We start from the raw sequence: 16,812 nt of genomic DNA, 5'->3' as shown, positions 1-16,812 counted from the left end.
GTTTGTTTGCTTAAGCTGTGGCTGCAGTATCTGATGAAAAGTGTCATACAGAAAATCATTCCAGCAGTCTCAAATTGTAGAAACTCATGTTTCAGCTAAATGACATATTTGGATGTAAATTTGGCAAAAGAGCATTAATAGAGGCTTTTGTGCATTTACTCTAAGCACTGGCTGAAGGACAGCTAGAGAATAGCTGGCCAAATCTCATCTTTAAAATGATTTGGATAATGTTGATTGGGAAATGGAAGAGTTAAACCAATTGATTTCACCAGCACTGTCCTTCAGTGGTGTCTGTCCTACCTTACATTAAACCAGTAAAGCAGAATCATACAATTTTTTATAATTTCTGGTTGAACAATAAACTTAACCTACAGAAGTACTTAATTCTTTCTAATCATCAATTTGAATTAAAAAGGACAATTACTTTTATGCTCCCTTTTCTCTGATCTCTGTTTGGAATTTACAGTCACTGCTGAGGTTCTACCTTTCTAATCCTCAGTAGTGGTTTCATTAACTCTCTTTACTCCACCATAATGCTCTTGAATGCTTCAGTGTCAATTCCTCTGAAGCAGTATGAAGATCCAAGCCTTCAGAAAATAAAGAATTTGGAAGAAATAATCGCCCCCTGTCTTTCAGGAATGGGAGAATAAGGAGTATTGAAGATTCTTAGGCTTCTTTTAAGGAATTTCTGTCCAGAAAATTAATTACCTAATGAGTAATTGAAGGAAGTCACTTTCCACCTATTTACGGATTTTTTTTTCTGAGACATCAGAGAATATGGATAATGATGACAGTTGATGCTGGATTTAATTGGGACTTGGGCTGCAAAGCCTTCCTAGGAGTTTGTTCTCCACTACGCTTAAGGATAAGCTCCATTCATGCATTAAAAACTGATTAAGACAGAAAGGACAAAGAATAGGAAGAAATCATCCGTTTCCAAAGAGAAGACAGTCATGGGCAGGGGAGGTTGGGATCTGCATTGTTCAGCATACGTAGATGTGATCAGACAAGCGTGTAAATAGTGAGGACACCATAGCCTTAATAACTTCTAAAGCCAGATGCAAAAGGTGGGAGAAACCATGACCCTGAATGCCAAGCTGATGAAACAGCAAAATTACAGAAATCAATTGAAGTATGGAGTTCCTGTCATGTGAGAAGGGGCTGCATATATGAGACTCACATTGGCCAAGAGCCATCTAAGAAGGGGGTCTGTGATAGGCCTGCACAATATGTTCATGTTTCTTTGGAATATGAGAAAGTACTGGTTCAGAACTTTGTGAATTTGTCATTGCTTGCACAGCTAGTGTAACCAATCACTTGCAACAACTGACACAGACAGCCTTTAAGCCATTAAATTTGTTGAAGCTTTTCCAGGCAAAGCCTGGCAAGAGGGCTATTCTTACTATTCTTGTCCCTCAATATTCAGAGCCTGACAGTGTTTAGAAATAGGATATTTGGCTGCCTCAGCTCTTGTTTGACTTTGTATTACTATAGTTAAAGATAGAAATAAAACAGCATTGAGGAATTGTTTGAGAAAGCCAAGATTTCTAGATATCAAAAATTATTCTGCATTTACTACTTTTTTTTTTTTTTCCTTAATCTGAATATAGAAAGATTCAGAAATTGAGTGGGCTGCAATGTCTGGAAATCTGTTTCAATTGTTTCCAAAGTTTAACACTCCAAAATGAAGAGACTTAAAGTTGCTTGGGGACAAGGTTGTCATTGGAGGGGTAGGGTGTAGACACAGCTTTGAGGGGAACGGAACATAATGCTTCTCTGAGAAACTGTAGACATGCCACTCACAAAGGACCATATGTTGCATCTTTTACTCCTGCTGGTGAATTGCTGGTCACACATGAGTCACTTGAGATGGATTAACTGATAGTTTTGAGGCAAAAAATGGTACAGTGTAATGCTGCCAGAAAAAACAAAATCACACCAGCACATAAAAGTAGCTAATACAGCAGCATAGCAGAGATCAATTACAGTATGAAGTGATTTTTGATGGTTTTGATAGAAAATATTTTGGAAAGACAAATGGACAAGATAAGCTTGGCAAACACTGAGAATGGAAAATGGCATCTGAAAACAGAAAATACAGACATAAATTTTATAGCAGCTCTATCAGGGAGATGGAAAATGCCTTCTAAGCCATGAATCTGGTGATGGAGAAGACAACACTCACCCATGTGCTCCTAGCTCTTGGAGGTTGCTTTTTAGTCTAATCATCCTGTAGATGTTTCAATGTTCTTTCTGGCTCCATTCTGTTTCTTTGCATGAGGTGTTTTCTTGTTGCTTAATGTGCAGTGAGAGCTCAGTCCAGAAGACAGGATACAGTTCAGTTTCCCCCTCGAAACACTGTCAGCACTCTCTTGTTTCTGTATCTTCTGTTATGTTAGGTTTCTTCCTTTCAGTGCTCAGTGGATGGTTTGAAATGATGGAGCCCATGGCTTGGACAGGTGCACTCTTGGCTGGGTTAAGAACTGTCTGGACAACCAGGTCCAGAGAGTGCCAGTGTGTGGTGCCACATCCAGCTGGGGACAGTCACCAGTGGGGTTCCCCAAGGCTCAGTGTTGGGGTTAGTCCTGTTTAATATCTTTATTGATGATCCAGTCATGAGCATTGAGGGCTCCCTCAGTAAATTTGTGGATGACACTAAGTTGGGTGGGAGTTTTGATCTGCTGGAGGGAGGAAGGCCCTGCAGAGGGATCTGGACAGGCTGGAGGGATGGACTGAGGCCAGTGGTGTGAGATTCACCAAGTCCAAGCACCAGGTCCTGTCCTTGGGTCACAACAACCCCATGCACTGCTACAGGCTGAGGAGGGCTGAGAAGGGCCCAATGGAAAAGGACCTGTGGGTGCTGGTCAAGAGCTGCTGAAAATGGCCCAGGGTGTGCCCAGGTGGGCAGTGCCATCCTGGCCTGTATCAGCAATAGTGTCCCCAGCAGGACAGGGCAGTGGCTGTCCCCCTGTGCTGGGCACTGGTGAGGCCACACCTCGAGTGCTGTGTCCAGGTCTGGGCCCCTGAGCTCTGGAAGGACATTGAGGGGCTGGAGTGGATCCAGAGAATGGCAGTGGAGCTGGGAGGGTCTGGAGGGTAAAAGCCCTGTGAGAAGCAGTTGAGGGAGCTGGGGGTGTTCATCCTGGAGCAAAGGAGGCTCAGGGGTGACTTTATTACTGTCTAGAACTGTCTGACAGGAGGGTGCAGCCAGGCGGGGATCAGCCTCTCCTCCCGGGCAGCCGTGACAGGATGAGAGGACACGGCCTCAAGCTGCATCAGGGGAGGTTCAGGTTGGACATCAGCAGGAATTGCTTCACAGAAGGGATGATTAGACTGTGGAAGAGGCTGCCCAGGGAGGGGATGCAATCCCTTTCCCTGCAGGTGTTCAAGAAAGAGCTGGACATGGCACTTGGTGCTATGGCCAAGTTGACATGGTGCTGTTCAAAGTCTGGAATGGATGATCTCGGACATCTTTTCCAACCTCAGTGCTTCCGTGACTCATGGATGTTAGTTATGTGAATGCCTTTGGATGTCTCTGCTCAGCACAAATTCACTCTCCTCCTCAGGAGGCTGCAGTGGCCATGTGGAGCTGAGTTTTGCTGTAGCTGGTGCTTTGCTGAGCAGTCTTTGCAAAACAGTGAAAAATGAGGAGTTCTGTGTGACCTAAATGAACTGGTGATTACTAAAAATGTTACATAGGGCAATGTGTAAAAAACTAGTGTAAACTTAAATGTGGTGATTTTTAAATGAGGAATGGAAAAGATGACAGGGAATAAGGGTAAAAGGACAGAGCAGATATGACCCAAAGAAGGCAAGAGAGAGACAAAGAAAAAATGCCAGAGGATAAGGATAATGAGAATGTGTCCCAGCATAACAAGGAAAAGTAGTTTTTGTTTTTCTCTTGTCTTCCTCCATTCTACTTTTCATTCATTCAGCTCTTTTCCAAATTTTCTTCCTTTCTTTTTGTTTTGCATTCAGTTCCTATTCATTATCTGACAACATCCACTTACCAAATCCCTTACTCCAAAACCCAGCTTCAGAAAATGCAAAGGCATCTTTGCATTTCCTGCATATGTCTTTTTATGGTATAATAGAAGTTTCAGATCAGTTTAAAATCAGTGTTAGTGATGACTAGAGACAATAGATTCCAAAGATCATCAGATCACTTCCCTGAGGACTGAACACCTGACCTTTATCTTCAAAACAGAGAAAGCTGCCTCTTCTGAGGAGCTAAAACCCCAGTTTTATATTTTGAATTGTTGGGAAGATCTCATCTGCAGAACGGGTAATCTCTGCTTGAGATATACAGGTCTTGATTTGTGTGTACAGGCTCAGACATCAGAGCTTCCAAAAAATTACCTTCTCAGAGTAATTCAGACTTTCCTAAATTTATTTAGTCATCTCTCTCCACAATGTAAAATGCTTGTTGCTTAGTGAGTGTCTTTGGAATTTTTTATCACCTTTCCAAACAAAAGATGTGATAACCATAGGTGAGAGGGAAGAAATAGAAGAAAATCTCCTCAGACTAGATAATAATGAAGATTATATCTCCACAAACTAATAGGATTTCAGCTAAGAATCTGAATAGAATGTGATAAAAATAAAGTTTAAAAGTTAAGCTTTTCCACTGATTTCTAATGAGTTGTAAGAAATTCGTTCTTATAAAAATTAAGTAAGTATTTTTGGTTCTGATGTTTCAAGCACCATCTTAGACATAAAAATGTTTTAACCTCCATCAAAATGCTGCAATAAAAATGCAGTTCTTAAACATTTCACTTCCATGAATTGTAATGATAAGTAAGAAATACTAACTGAATTACTTATAGGTCACTTTACATCTGCCACTTATCTTGCATTATTGACTAGATTGCGAGGTTAATATTCCCTCAGCACTGTTTGAAATGGTGCCCTATTACAGCAGTGTAGTTGGGGGAAATCTGCATTAAAGCTTGTAATACATACCTGTTTTAAGAAATGTGAAATAATTATGTTGAAATAAAAAATATAATATCATGTAATGTAATATAATATAATATAATATAATATAATATAATATAATATAATATAATATAATATAATATAATAATTTGCATAGCATGACATAGCACAGCAGTATCAGGACAGGGATAAAATCAGGACACATATTTTAATAACCTGCACAGTAGATTGTACTGCCTCAAGCTTAAATACCTGAAGCAGAAAACACTACTTTCATTTAAGCAAAAATATTTCATAGACCTTGTGTTCCCCTATAATTTAAATGTTCAAAAAAGAAACATTTCAGGGTTTTACCACCTAATTTTCTCCCTGACTATAATGTGAGGCTGGCAGCATTTCTATTCTCCTATTGTTCCTTTTCCTGTTTTTGTTCCCATTAAATTATTGAAGTGGACTGATTATGTATTTATGTAATATGTCACACAAAGGGGTCTCATCTGGACTGTAATACTAAACAATAAATCAAAATTACAAAACCAACCAATTTCTAAATGGCATACACTTAGATACCTCCAACTTCATATAAACCAATAAAAGAAGACTTTTAAAGAGACCTGTTTAGAATATTATTACCAGAGGCATGAAAGAAAGATTTTTTTTTTTTGGTGTGTATCAAAGCATCTGGAGGTTTTGCTATGAAGTCAATATTAAGAGTAGCTTCTGTAAAATCTAGGCTCAAGTTAGGAGACAGGAGTGCAGCTTTGGCTGTAGGAGAATGTGGTTATAAATGAAAATATATTTTAAACATTATCAGAGAGCTGGGAACAAAAGGCTAAAGAACTATGAATAGTTACTGTAGGTTAATCAATTATCTACTGTTATAAGCAACCTATTAAGGCTGTGAGACACATTATCCACCTTTTCCCAAATGGTTGTATCACTTATGGATGTGCTTACAGTCATTAGTAACAAGTACTGTTCTTATTTGTTTATAAAAGCAGTTAGTGCTTAGTTTTTTATACATTTCCATGGCAATTATGACTTATTAATGCTTGTTACTCATCCCTTACCTGGTCTGATTTCAGATAAGTTGTGCTTTAAATTGAGAAGTCCCAGGCTAAGTCCTGGATTCTGTCTAAATTGCTGAAGAATTTGTAGTTTGTGACTGCAGGCAGGGTTTTCAAAGATTAAAGGAAGTGAAGGTAACACTATTATTAAAGGCTTCAGCCATAGCACTCAGTTGCTACCAGAAGCAAAGCTGTAACACTGAAGTATTACACAAAGACAGGAAATAAGAAAATAAATGATGGTGTAGACAAACATTTATTGCAGACCAAGTGGATTAACTGACTTAGAGGGTGGAACTGTTCTAATGTATTCTGTCAGTGTTTTGTCTTTTACAAAGCTTGAACTTGTTAATTGACTGCTTTGTCCGGCAAACTTCCCTGTATTATTGAAAATATTTTTCCTTAAAATCTAAATATTGCTTTCTAATTCAAATACCTTGTGTAATATATTCTAATTTACAAGGGAGTTATCTTGGGCTCATCTCTTCTAGTGTTACTTTTAAACTGGCCAAAATTTCAGTTAGTTTTCAGAGAGGCTTAGAAGGCTGAGAGGGCAGTTTGTTTTTTCAGCTTTGTTGGGACAGCTGACTGCAGCCTCTGTTGGTGGTGCTGGTTTGTATGTGTCTGAGTACTCATCATTTTTACTGTTTCTATGGAGTACCAACTGATGGAAAGGAAGCAGTCATTCTGCCTTTTGGCAGGACAGTTGTCTGCCTTCTCTCTTGAATACTGGGTCTTGCTTGAAATTTATTTAAAAATAACAGCCCGAAGACCTAAGACAAATCATCTGCTTTTACTTCTCTAAGGATGTTGCAATCTACATTGGAGCTGTTGAATGGTTTGAACACTCCCATGTTTATGCTTCAGAGCAGTACGTCCTAGCACCTTGCTGGGCTTTCTGCACACTGGCAAACCCTGGTGGCATGATCAGTTCTGGAGCGTGACTACAGAGTGCAGTCAATCCACAACATTCGATATTCTTGCTTTCATTGGATAAGTATTTAAAATAATTTTAGAATGTTAATTAACACGCGCTTCATTGTTTCTAATACTGGATATGCTGGTTATATTTCTGTCTTGAAACTATAAAAGAAAATGATCTCAGAACAAAAGTCCCTATTTAATAGGAATGGAAAAGATTAATCATGTGCCTTCTCTCAAATCCGTGAGATTTCATATTGAGAGGAATTTGCCTTTATAATGTGTTTTCAAAAATAATGTAAAATAGAGGTGAAAAGAGGAAAGCAGCAGGATATGCTGAACTAAATTGTGAGTTACTGATCCTGCCCCTGATACTGAAGCTAATTCTGGATGTTCTCGGATAGAGCGTGTCCCTACGGAGGTGGGGGAGGCGATTGACGGACGGATACGGGGCTCGCCGGTGCGGATGCGAGCAACCATTCGGCATTCCCAGCCCAACCTGGGCGGGGAGCGGGCACGCCGAGAGGCTCAAAGCCAAACACATGGCAGTGCTGGGGGGTCGCTGGGAGCCGAGCCCAAGGCACGGCTCCGGTTTCACTCCTCAGGCAAATGGACGCCTCTGGGTGCGAGCGGCGGCACCGCTGCTCTCGCAGCGAACGGCACCGGCGGCTGCCGCCTCTGCTGCTCCAGGACGGGGATCCTCCGCAGCCAACCCCCGGCACGGCAGGGAGGCAGGCAGGGAGGCAGGCAGGCAGGGAGGGAGGCAGGCAGGGAGGGAGGCAGGGAAGGAAGGAGGCAGGCAGGCCGGGAAGGAGGCAGGCAGGCCGGGAAGGAGGCAGGCAGGGAGGCAGGCAGGCAGGGAAGGGGGAAGGAGGCAGGGAGGGAGGCAGGCAGGCAAGCAGGCAGGCAGGGCAGGAGGGAGGCGGCGGGCCGGCCCCGGCGCCGCTCGGTGCGGAGCGAGGAGCAGGTGGGGCCCGCTGCAACCCCGCCCCGCGGCCCCGCGCAGCACCGCTGCCATTGGAGCCAGGCGCTGTCAGTCCCGGGCCAGCCCCGCTCCCCGGCAGGCTCTCCCGGCGCCGGGGCTCCGCCGCGGCCGGTGGCGATGGGAAGCGGCGGCGCTGGGAACAAAGTTTGCCAGGCTCGGGCGCTGGGCTGGCCGCGTCCGTGATGCCCGGGGCCGGGGGCGGTGCCTGAGGGCAGCGGGCAGCCGGGCGGCGGGCACGCCTCGCTGTCTGCTCTCGGCACTGCCATTACAAACTTTCCGCGATTTTCATGTGCTCAAAGCTGGGATTCTAATTCTCAGCCCGCCCCGCCCCCACCGCTCCTTCTAGGTAGGCGACAAGTATTTTTTATTCTGTGGATCAGAGAACTTTTTGCATGGAAATTTACTGACTTCGGAGTGGTCTCCGTTTCGGGGAAAGGGGGAGAAGGGTTTATATTCATCGCAGCTTATTTTTGTTTTCTGGATCACAGGATTTCTGGAGCTATATGGAGGGATCTCAGGATGGTGTGCACCAGGAAAACCAAAACTTTAGTGTCCACTTGCGTGATTTTGAGTGGAATGACTAACATCGTCTGCCTGCTGTACGTGGGCTGGGTCACCAACTACATTGCCAGTGTTTATGTGAAAGTGCAGGAGCCGATCTCAGAAAAAAAGTTAGAGGAAGACAAAGGGGACACTTTAAGGATTATAGAAAGGCTGGACCATTTGGAAAATGTCATCAAGCAGCACATCCAAGGTACCACCTCACCCCCCCCCTTGTTCGCCCTCCTCTTCCCTCTCCGCCCGCCGCTCGCTGTGTGCAGCTCCATCCCCTCCTGCTGTGTCTGTCGTGTCTGTCGTGTCTGTCGCGATCGGCAGAGCCATGGCCAGCCCGGAGCGTGCGAGATGGGCGCAGGAGCCCTCCCGGAGCCCGGCGGGCAGCGGCAGAGCCGGGGGGCCCTGCGGGAGCCGCCCCCGCCCGCGGGGCTCGGCCTTGGGCTGGAGCCACCCTCAGCTCCTGCCTTGCCTTCCCCGAACAGGGCTCCGCCGGGGGCCTCGGAGCCAAGACCCGCTTCCCATCTTGCTGTTTATTTGTTTTTATTTTTTTTTTTTAAATTTCCATTTGTTATTTTTCAAAATGGTTTGCAGCTAGTGGAATTCTTGTTCTCCTCCCCCTTTAAGCCCGACTCTGCTAATCCGTGCTGAGTCTCTGTGTTCCTTGGGATGATGAAGGTTTTCCCTCAGTGCTGCTGTAGTGCCGGGAGCCTCTTGGGATTGTAACTGGGGCGATCTCTCTTTATGTAATGCCTTTTAATTTGATCGCCTTTTAATAGTTGCCCTGGGAGAAAGGTTGAAGTGGGGAGGCACTGGGAGAGAATATGATTATTTCCTGTGAGCTTGGGATTTTACATGATTTATGCTTTACTGAGGGATCTTTAGTGTCTTCCTTTATACTTTCATCATTTGCATGGCATCACACCGTCACTCTCTCAGCCTGCCAAGTGAATTGGTTGGTGATGAGGCTTGGGGGTAGGTGAGAACCTGTACAAAATCTAGAGGAACCATCTTCATCCACTTCTGCATAACCTCCACCAAATACTCAAACTCCAGTACTAGTCTCTCCTAAACCTGAAGAAGAGTAGACCATGCCATGAAGGATACCTATCACCAGTGCAAAAAAACCTCGCTCACTTCCAAGCAGCTTTGACCAGCTGGTGTTTGGGAATATGAAGCAAATGGAGCGAGCAGGGTGGGTAGCCCCATGTGTGCTGGGCTTCGCTGCTTGTCAATACACGTAACTTTGTAGTGCTGTTAAAGCCCAGCTACTTTGCTTTGACTCATGTTAATATCATTCTAAATATGGCGTATCATCATTCATTTTGTATATGCACTCATATCTCAGATAGTCTTGTCATCTTGCTCAAAGTAAATGCTGCTTTTATAATTTTTCCCCTTTCTTCTCTGGAGAATGGGTTATAGCAGCTTCTTCAAGTTTTAAGTTCTATCATACAGTCCTTACGTTTGTCTTGATTCCTGAAATGGATTTTTAAAAGCAAATGTATTCTTGTCTGTGTGCCAGTGGAGTGCACTGTGGAAGCACATACGAAGGCAGGGATTTTCCAAAAGGCTCTGGCCAAGAGCGAGGTACACAAAGTTAATTGACTTCCCTTATGAGGCTGGGGCATAACTGCTTCAGGTTTGTTGGTGTGAAACTCAAATAGCCTTGTTTATTTTCATGGAAACTCTAACTTTTTAAGGAAATTAACCATATTGGTGCCTTTGGTCACCAGTTCTTAGAGTAGTAGAGAAAATGTTCACTTAAATCAGCGGAGAGTATAGCATGGATTAGAGCATAAGCTTTTTTTTTTTTTTTTGGTGACTATCCATAAGCCAAACCAGAGGTTTTTTTTCCTCAAATAATGCTTCTTTTAAAGTTGAAGAGAGTCTTTCAAAATTAACTAAGTGAACAGTTTGGTGATAAGTACTAAAATATTAGGGTATTAAAATAAAAGCTTTACAAGCTTCTCATGCCTTATTGAAACTACTTAGTCTTTAAGATAAATAAATGAATAAAATAAAAATCACAGATCCTTAGCTCAGAGTGGGTTTTCTGTACTTTTATTTGCCAAATAATTATAACTGGGGTTCTCACAGGAATTCCTGTGGCAGATACTGCAGAATAGGGTCTTCCTTTAATCAGATTTTGTTTAGAACTGTGAGACCCTGTGAATTCTGGGTCATGGTGCAAAACTCACTGAAGTTATTGAAAGAAATTTCCCAAGCTTGACTGGGTTTGATTTGAACTTGAAGGCCAGCTTTAAGAAATTACATGTTTGAGAGTTGTTGCCAGAAATTGAGTAAACCAGCTGCTGTAATGGTTCTAGACATGGTTATAAGGGTTATCTGTAGTTTGCTATTAAACTTTTCCTTGCACCACTTCTTTTTTTTTGTGTCAGACAGAGGTCTCAATAGCTCAGATGTTCTGCAATGCTGAACAGGCATGAAATTAGCACAGGTAATAGAATTACATTCCATAGGATATCCTGCAAATGCCAGAGCTTTAGCTGCTGCATTTTACACATGGGGTTACACTTATATTTCATTTTAATTTGCTTTCTGATTGTATGATTAGATGCCATCTGGGAATTCCTTTAGCATATAAATTACAGTCTTGTAATATTTTATCAAGTGTCCTGGAAATGAGAAGAAATAGGATATGCCTTCATAAAAAACCCTTTTAAAAGTATGTATTTTAAAAAGACATTTTCATGGCAAGAAAAGTATCAGACTGAAAAGAGATTTCCAGATAAGAGAGGTTCAGAGGGAATCAAAGCTGGTTTGCCTGGTGTTTGGAAAGAACGGTATGGACAGGGACATCCCAGGGCACAGAAAGAAGCTTGTGGAGCTAAAGCTGGATGCTGAAACTTGAGCTGCCTGAACCCTGGGAATCCTGAGTTCCTAGCTTGTGGCCAGACTCAGCTCACAAGATGGTTTTGGCCAAGTGACTTTACCTTTTTGCAGTGATGGTGACCTGCAGGATTTTCTATGGCAGTGTGTTGTGGGATTGTGGTGTCTGAATTCTCCACAACCAGTCCCAAGGAGATTCTCTTCCCCCCAGCCCAGCTCTTCAGTGGGAGGCATATGCTCCATGCTAGCAGGCAGCCCACTGAGAGAAACTTCTAGTTCCCACCTCCTTTGGAAGTTGCAGACAGGATGGTGTCTTTGTTGAGGTTACTTGTGTGTGTGTGTTTATGTGTATGAAAGAAACTGAGTAAAGGACCAGATGGGTAGCTTGATGAAATGCAGCCCTTTTCGTGCCTGACAGAGGTCGGTGGCACATGGACTGTGTAGTAGCACTGAGCTCTATTCCCAGAAACTCTACCTTAGAGGGCTGAGGTTAACAAGTGTTAAATGGGGTAGAAAAACTGTGTTCTGTTGAGTTCACAAACACCAAAGTGGCTCAAGAAACCCCAGACACTCTCAGGTTATTAAAATCAATATGAGAGTGCTTCAGACAGATCACAACATCTCCTTCATCTCAATAATGCATCATGCATTGGCTCTGACACCAAAAACTCGCCCTAAATCATATGTGCAGTTGGAAGACCAGGGGAGTGGGCAGGCTGCTCTTAATCTGATACTTAGTTTATATCAGTGACAAAGTGAAAAACACCAGCCAGAAGGGAGAAATGTGTTGTTTTCTGCAGCCTCACTTTAGGCCATCCCAGTTCATAGTTTAATTTTCCTTGAAAAACTAAGCTATGATTAAACCCATATCACTCAAAACACCACTGCACATCATCCTGTCTTATTACTCAATGTAATTTTCGTACTTTTCAGCCCTCCTAGTTTTAATCAGATGATGTTTTTGTTGTGGAATTATCTTAAAAGATTATAGACTGTGAAGTCTATGACATGAACTTGCTTCCTTGCCCTCACCCATTCTTCCTTCCAAGCCCTTGGACCTAAGCAGATTTACTAAACAGTTAAGACAGAGGCTAGATCTAAATTGAAGCTGTAACACACAGTTCATTTCTGGACTAGCTGAATTTTTAAGGTTGATGGATGGTTACTAAGATGTCTGTCTCCTAGTAGGACTTTGGTCCTCCATCCTTGCAAGCTGCTGCATCTGTTCTTATCAGTGGAATATCAGGCACTGTGTGGACTTGGGAAAATCTGTGAGAGAAGAGCTGTTTACATTGTCTTTCATTCTGCTGCTTAGAATGATGTGCTGTGTGGATTTACTTGAGCTAATATTAGCTATCCCACAGTTGGATATCTGATCACTGTCTGTGGTCAGCTGGGAGAGGGAGAGGTCTCAGTGTGGGATTCATTCTGTCCCTGTGTCAGGTATTGGGGTGAAACAATTTGCTCTCAGAAACTGCGTATTTTGAGCTTGGGGACTAGGTCAATCCACATTCTTAATTTTAGCCTGGGAAAATTTGAGTAAGTAAATGTCATATTTCTTATCTACCCTTTATTTCTTGATCTCAAACACAAAGTAGGATGTCTTGTGTCTTTTGCAGCCTGGATAACTAACTCTAGCTGGGTTCCATAAAGCCAGCTCACCAGGATTCAAATGGCTACTCCACCATGTCTCTTACTTCTGAGGTACTTCCCTTTTGGGAATAATTAATGGCTAAATCCCCTCAGCTTATTTCCCTCAAGCTCAAAAGCAATTAGGCATGTTTATCACTTGTTGCAGCATATTTATTCTTCTGAGAAACAAATGAGCAGCAAGCAGGAGCCCTGGGAGCACTCAGCTCTTGCTCCACTGCAGAGGGCTCTGTATTCCCTGTCTCTGAACAAGCACAGAGATCTGCTGTCCCAATGCAGTTAATTGCAATGGAAGCAACTACTTGCATATGTAAGAGAGACAGGATTAATCCCATTATTTTTCCTCTTTAGACTGTGACTTCTCAAGTCATTCTGGATGGCTGCATGTCAGTGCAGATTAATTGGGATTTAACTTTCATGTTCTTCCATGCTTAGGGATGAGCACGCTAAAGAAACCTTAATATAGTTATTTCAGTTGGAAGACTTAATTTGCCGTGAATTTTCAAGGAAACTGGAGGTGTAGGTATTTCAAGGGCAATCTACTGAAGACTTAATATTGATTCTGTTGACTACACCTTGATTGTATGTTATTACTATTATTAAAATTAACTTTTTTGCACTTTGAATATCTTCAGCTCCCTTCTAATTGTATTCTTGCCAGTTCTTCCACTGAGGATTTATGTCACTGGGGTTAGGATGCAGTGGGCAAAACTGAGGAGTGCTAGTTTGGCCTTATTAAGGTAACTGGATTTCATTGGTGGATATTGAATTATTCTATTTTCTTCAGAATGAGGTTTCTTTTTTCAAATTTATTTTCCATTTTTCTGATTGTCATCTAGGTTGCTCTGTTTCTTGCAGTTTATACAATGGGAATGGCATGGCAGATTTGAGATTGTTTCTTTTGACAGAAGTAAGGAAAGTTTTATTTGGCCACGGGGTGAGAGTGAATGATAGCTTTGTAGTTGGGAAGGGAATTGATCTGGATTCCTTTTCCTTCAATCCTGACAATTTCTGTAGTTCACATGAAAGAAGTCTTCAACAGAAGGTTAAAAAAATTAGTCAAGAGCAGAGCTGTGACTTCTATGCCCTCCACAAATTCCCTCATTGCTAAGCTAGAAAAGTTTGCATTTTTCTCTGAAAAATACCGTTTTTGTTGACATTTGTTATCTCTGCATAATGGCCCAGCCTTTGTGGAAGGAGGGGGGTTTTCAGTGCAGTGTTTGAGCAGAGGATGGATGGGCTGAGCAGGGATGGAGAGAGCTGTTCTGCTCCAGGTTCTGCACCCAGTGCTTCATTTGTGCCACTCTGGTGTCACTTTGGGCTGTTGCTCAGGTTGGCACAAGCAGCCTGCAGCTCTGCAGGGGTTCCAGCGGAGGGTTTTCCTGCCAGCTTGTTGTGCCCACTTCAGTACTAATGAGTGATTTTTATCTATAGGACCAGAATAGAGGTAAACACATCTGAAAAAAAACATAAAGCAAGACCTACACACAGCTGCTGGGATTTGTGTGTAATGTGTGAGATCAGCTTGGTGCTGGACTCTCATTCTCTCTGGCATCACATAAGGCAGTTTTTGCCAGTCTCCACCCAACATTGCTCCATTGCCTGTGACAAGACGCAGAAGCAGTTTACTTTAATTCTACCTTCAACAGACAGGTCTTGTCATCAATGTTACACTGTGAACGTGTGCATAAGTGTGGGGAGTGGTGGGGTAAGCTGATGTTATCTATTTGACTGTTAGAGACATGATGTATGAAGAAAATGTGTGGTGATTTAAAAGAGCAAATATTGGGCTCAGATCTTGAGACAGTGGTGGCAGTTTGAAGATGGCTTAGCTGCCATCCTCCTGAGGGTGATGGAGGATCCTTGTTTGTCTTTGGAATAGCCCAGGACCTTGATTCTCAGCTATTAATACATTATGGAATGTGGAAAGGGACACAATGGGACATGAATCCTCTGTAGCTGGTTAATGGCTGTTCTCATTGCATGCAGCCATAAGATTATGTTGTCAGCCACAATTGGCCCGGAGGTTGGAAACTGGGCTCTGTGGTGTCTTGGGATTGTCCCTGAGCCCAGAGCAGTGAGGGGATTTACTGGTCCACAATTAACAAAATTAATGAAGTTTAATTTCTGACTAGTGCAAAAGTGACAACTAACTTCATATTGTGAAAACTAACTCCATTCCTCTGAGGCAAATCCCTTTTTATTGATCTGCTGTATTATTTTCCATTTAACTATCTCAAGAGGTAGTTTTCTGTGCTGCCCATGGCCTTGCAGTGCTAGCTATAGCCTCTTTAGAAACTTCTGGGCTCCTTCCTTTTAGGAACATGATAAACAGCTCACTAACAAGCTGCTGGATTAGTGTGGACAGATGCTCTGCATAGACACTGAAATTCTCAGGTACATGAATCTTAATGCTTTGACTTCCTGGTGCTGTTATATATACCTAAATCTATTCTATGGTTGTGCAGTGCAGATGTATTCTTGGTGAAACAACATTTTGTTTCTGTTTTCTACACAGTTTTTCTCTGCTCAACTGCTGTTTTGTACTTAAGGTTCTGTTTTTAACATGATACCCTCAGTTTTCTGAGGGAAAGGCAGAGATGTTTAGGAGCTGCAAACCTGATGGTTGTTATTACAGTTCTCCAGTGCTTTGAAAATTAACAAATGAGAATATTCTGATTTCTGTTTTAGAACATGAAGGTGGAAGGTCCAAGCTGCTACCTTGAAGTGCTCGGTCTTTAAAATGCCAATGTGTCTTCTCAAGTCTGTGAGGGATTCTTGCTATATTCGCTACTTCAGTTGTGTTTTAAAGACATGAGATTTTGAAAATATATTATTTCTATGACAACAACGCTGTGGCAGCTGGCAGGAATCCCAGCTGTCCTGTGATCAGTGCCATGTGAATGTGTAGTGGAAGCCCTGACTTGGAGCCTTCATCCCTATGGATAAGACCTGCAGGAGCAGGGCAGAGGAGGGGGATAGAGAGAGAACTGCTGTGGCCCCACTTTTACGGACTGTTGGTGGCAGATTTGACTGCTGGAGCTGCTCAGAAGAATCAGACACAAGGTCCCTTCTTCCCCCCAGAAGATGCTGAGGTGTGCTGCGGTAGCCACATCTGCCAGAGACACAGATTTGAGGCTTACATGAACCCTGAAGTATGAGCTTAGCTCTCCCAACATGCAGGTTTTAATTAGCCCATCTTAAATACCACACAACTGCCTAAATCTCTGCTTTTATGCTAAAAATTCAGGAGTTCAGTGACCTGGTGTTAGTAATGTCAATAGGGGTGTGGAAATCTTGTTGCAGTTTTGGTTTTGGCATTTCCCATCTCCTAAATCAAGCCCCATATTTTAAATGTGAATGTTTGAATTTTCCTTTTATTAGAGCTGTCACAGGTGATCTCTGAGAAAATAGGATTTCTATAAGCAGCTTTCTGGAGAGTATAAGAAAAAGATAGTATTTCTGTGAGTTTTTTACTTCATAGATAAATGATCATTCTAGCCTTCATTTTAGGGAGATAATAAAGATTTTTAGACTGTGTTACTTGCTCATATGTAATCTGAATCTAGCTAAAGATCTCTTTCATGAATCATCCAACTAATGCAGAGAATTACCTGTCCCTGCTTTCACAGTGGATTCAAATTGCTTTGAAGCTTTTCTTTTTGCATCAAGTCATGACTTGCCAGAGGCTTTGCAAGAAGATTTGGCAAGCTGGAGGTAAAAGCAAAACTTGTCAGATAAACTTTTCAAGCACTGCAGACTCAGTGAGTCTGTACTCATCCATTACAGGATTATCATTGCATTGAAATTAAGGTTGGAGAAAACATCTTCTGGGATTTCTCTGTG

At 42.5% G+C, this 16,812-nt stretch overlaps 1 protein-coding gene across 2 annotated transcripts in view; it reads left to right on the top strand.

The window, feature by feature from the left end:
• Window positions 1-8,036: 8,036 nt before the first annotated feature.
• Window positions 8,037-16,812, top strand: part of GALNT18 (polypeptide N-acetylgalactosaminyltransferase 18) — a 230,734-nt gene continuing 221,958 nt past the window's right edge. Inside the window, exons 1-2 of one of the 2 annotated variants that reach the window (XM_066551766.1) lie at window positions 8,037-8,257; window positions 8,400-8,665. In XM_066551766.1, coding sequence (XP_066407863.1) covers window positions 8,431-8,665 — 235 coding nt within the window. In that variant the 5' untranslated portion in view covers window positions 8,037-8,257; window positions 8,400-8,430. The remainder of the gene's footprint in view (window positions 8,258-8,399; window positions 8,666-16,812) is intronic. The other variant, XM_066551765.1, reaches the window with a different exon arrangement.

Source organism: Molothrus aeneus, chromosome 6 (assembly GCF_037042795.1).
Source record: "Molothrus aeneus isolate 106 chromosome 6, BPBGC_Maene_1.0, whole genome shotgun sequence".
Taxonomy (NCBI): domain Eukaryota; kingdom Metazoa; phylum Chordata; class Aves; order Passeriformes; family Icteridae; genus Molothrus; species Molothrus aeneus.
This window is presented reverse-complemented; position numbering and strand designations above follow the sequence as displayed.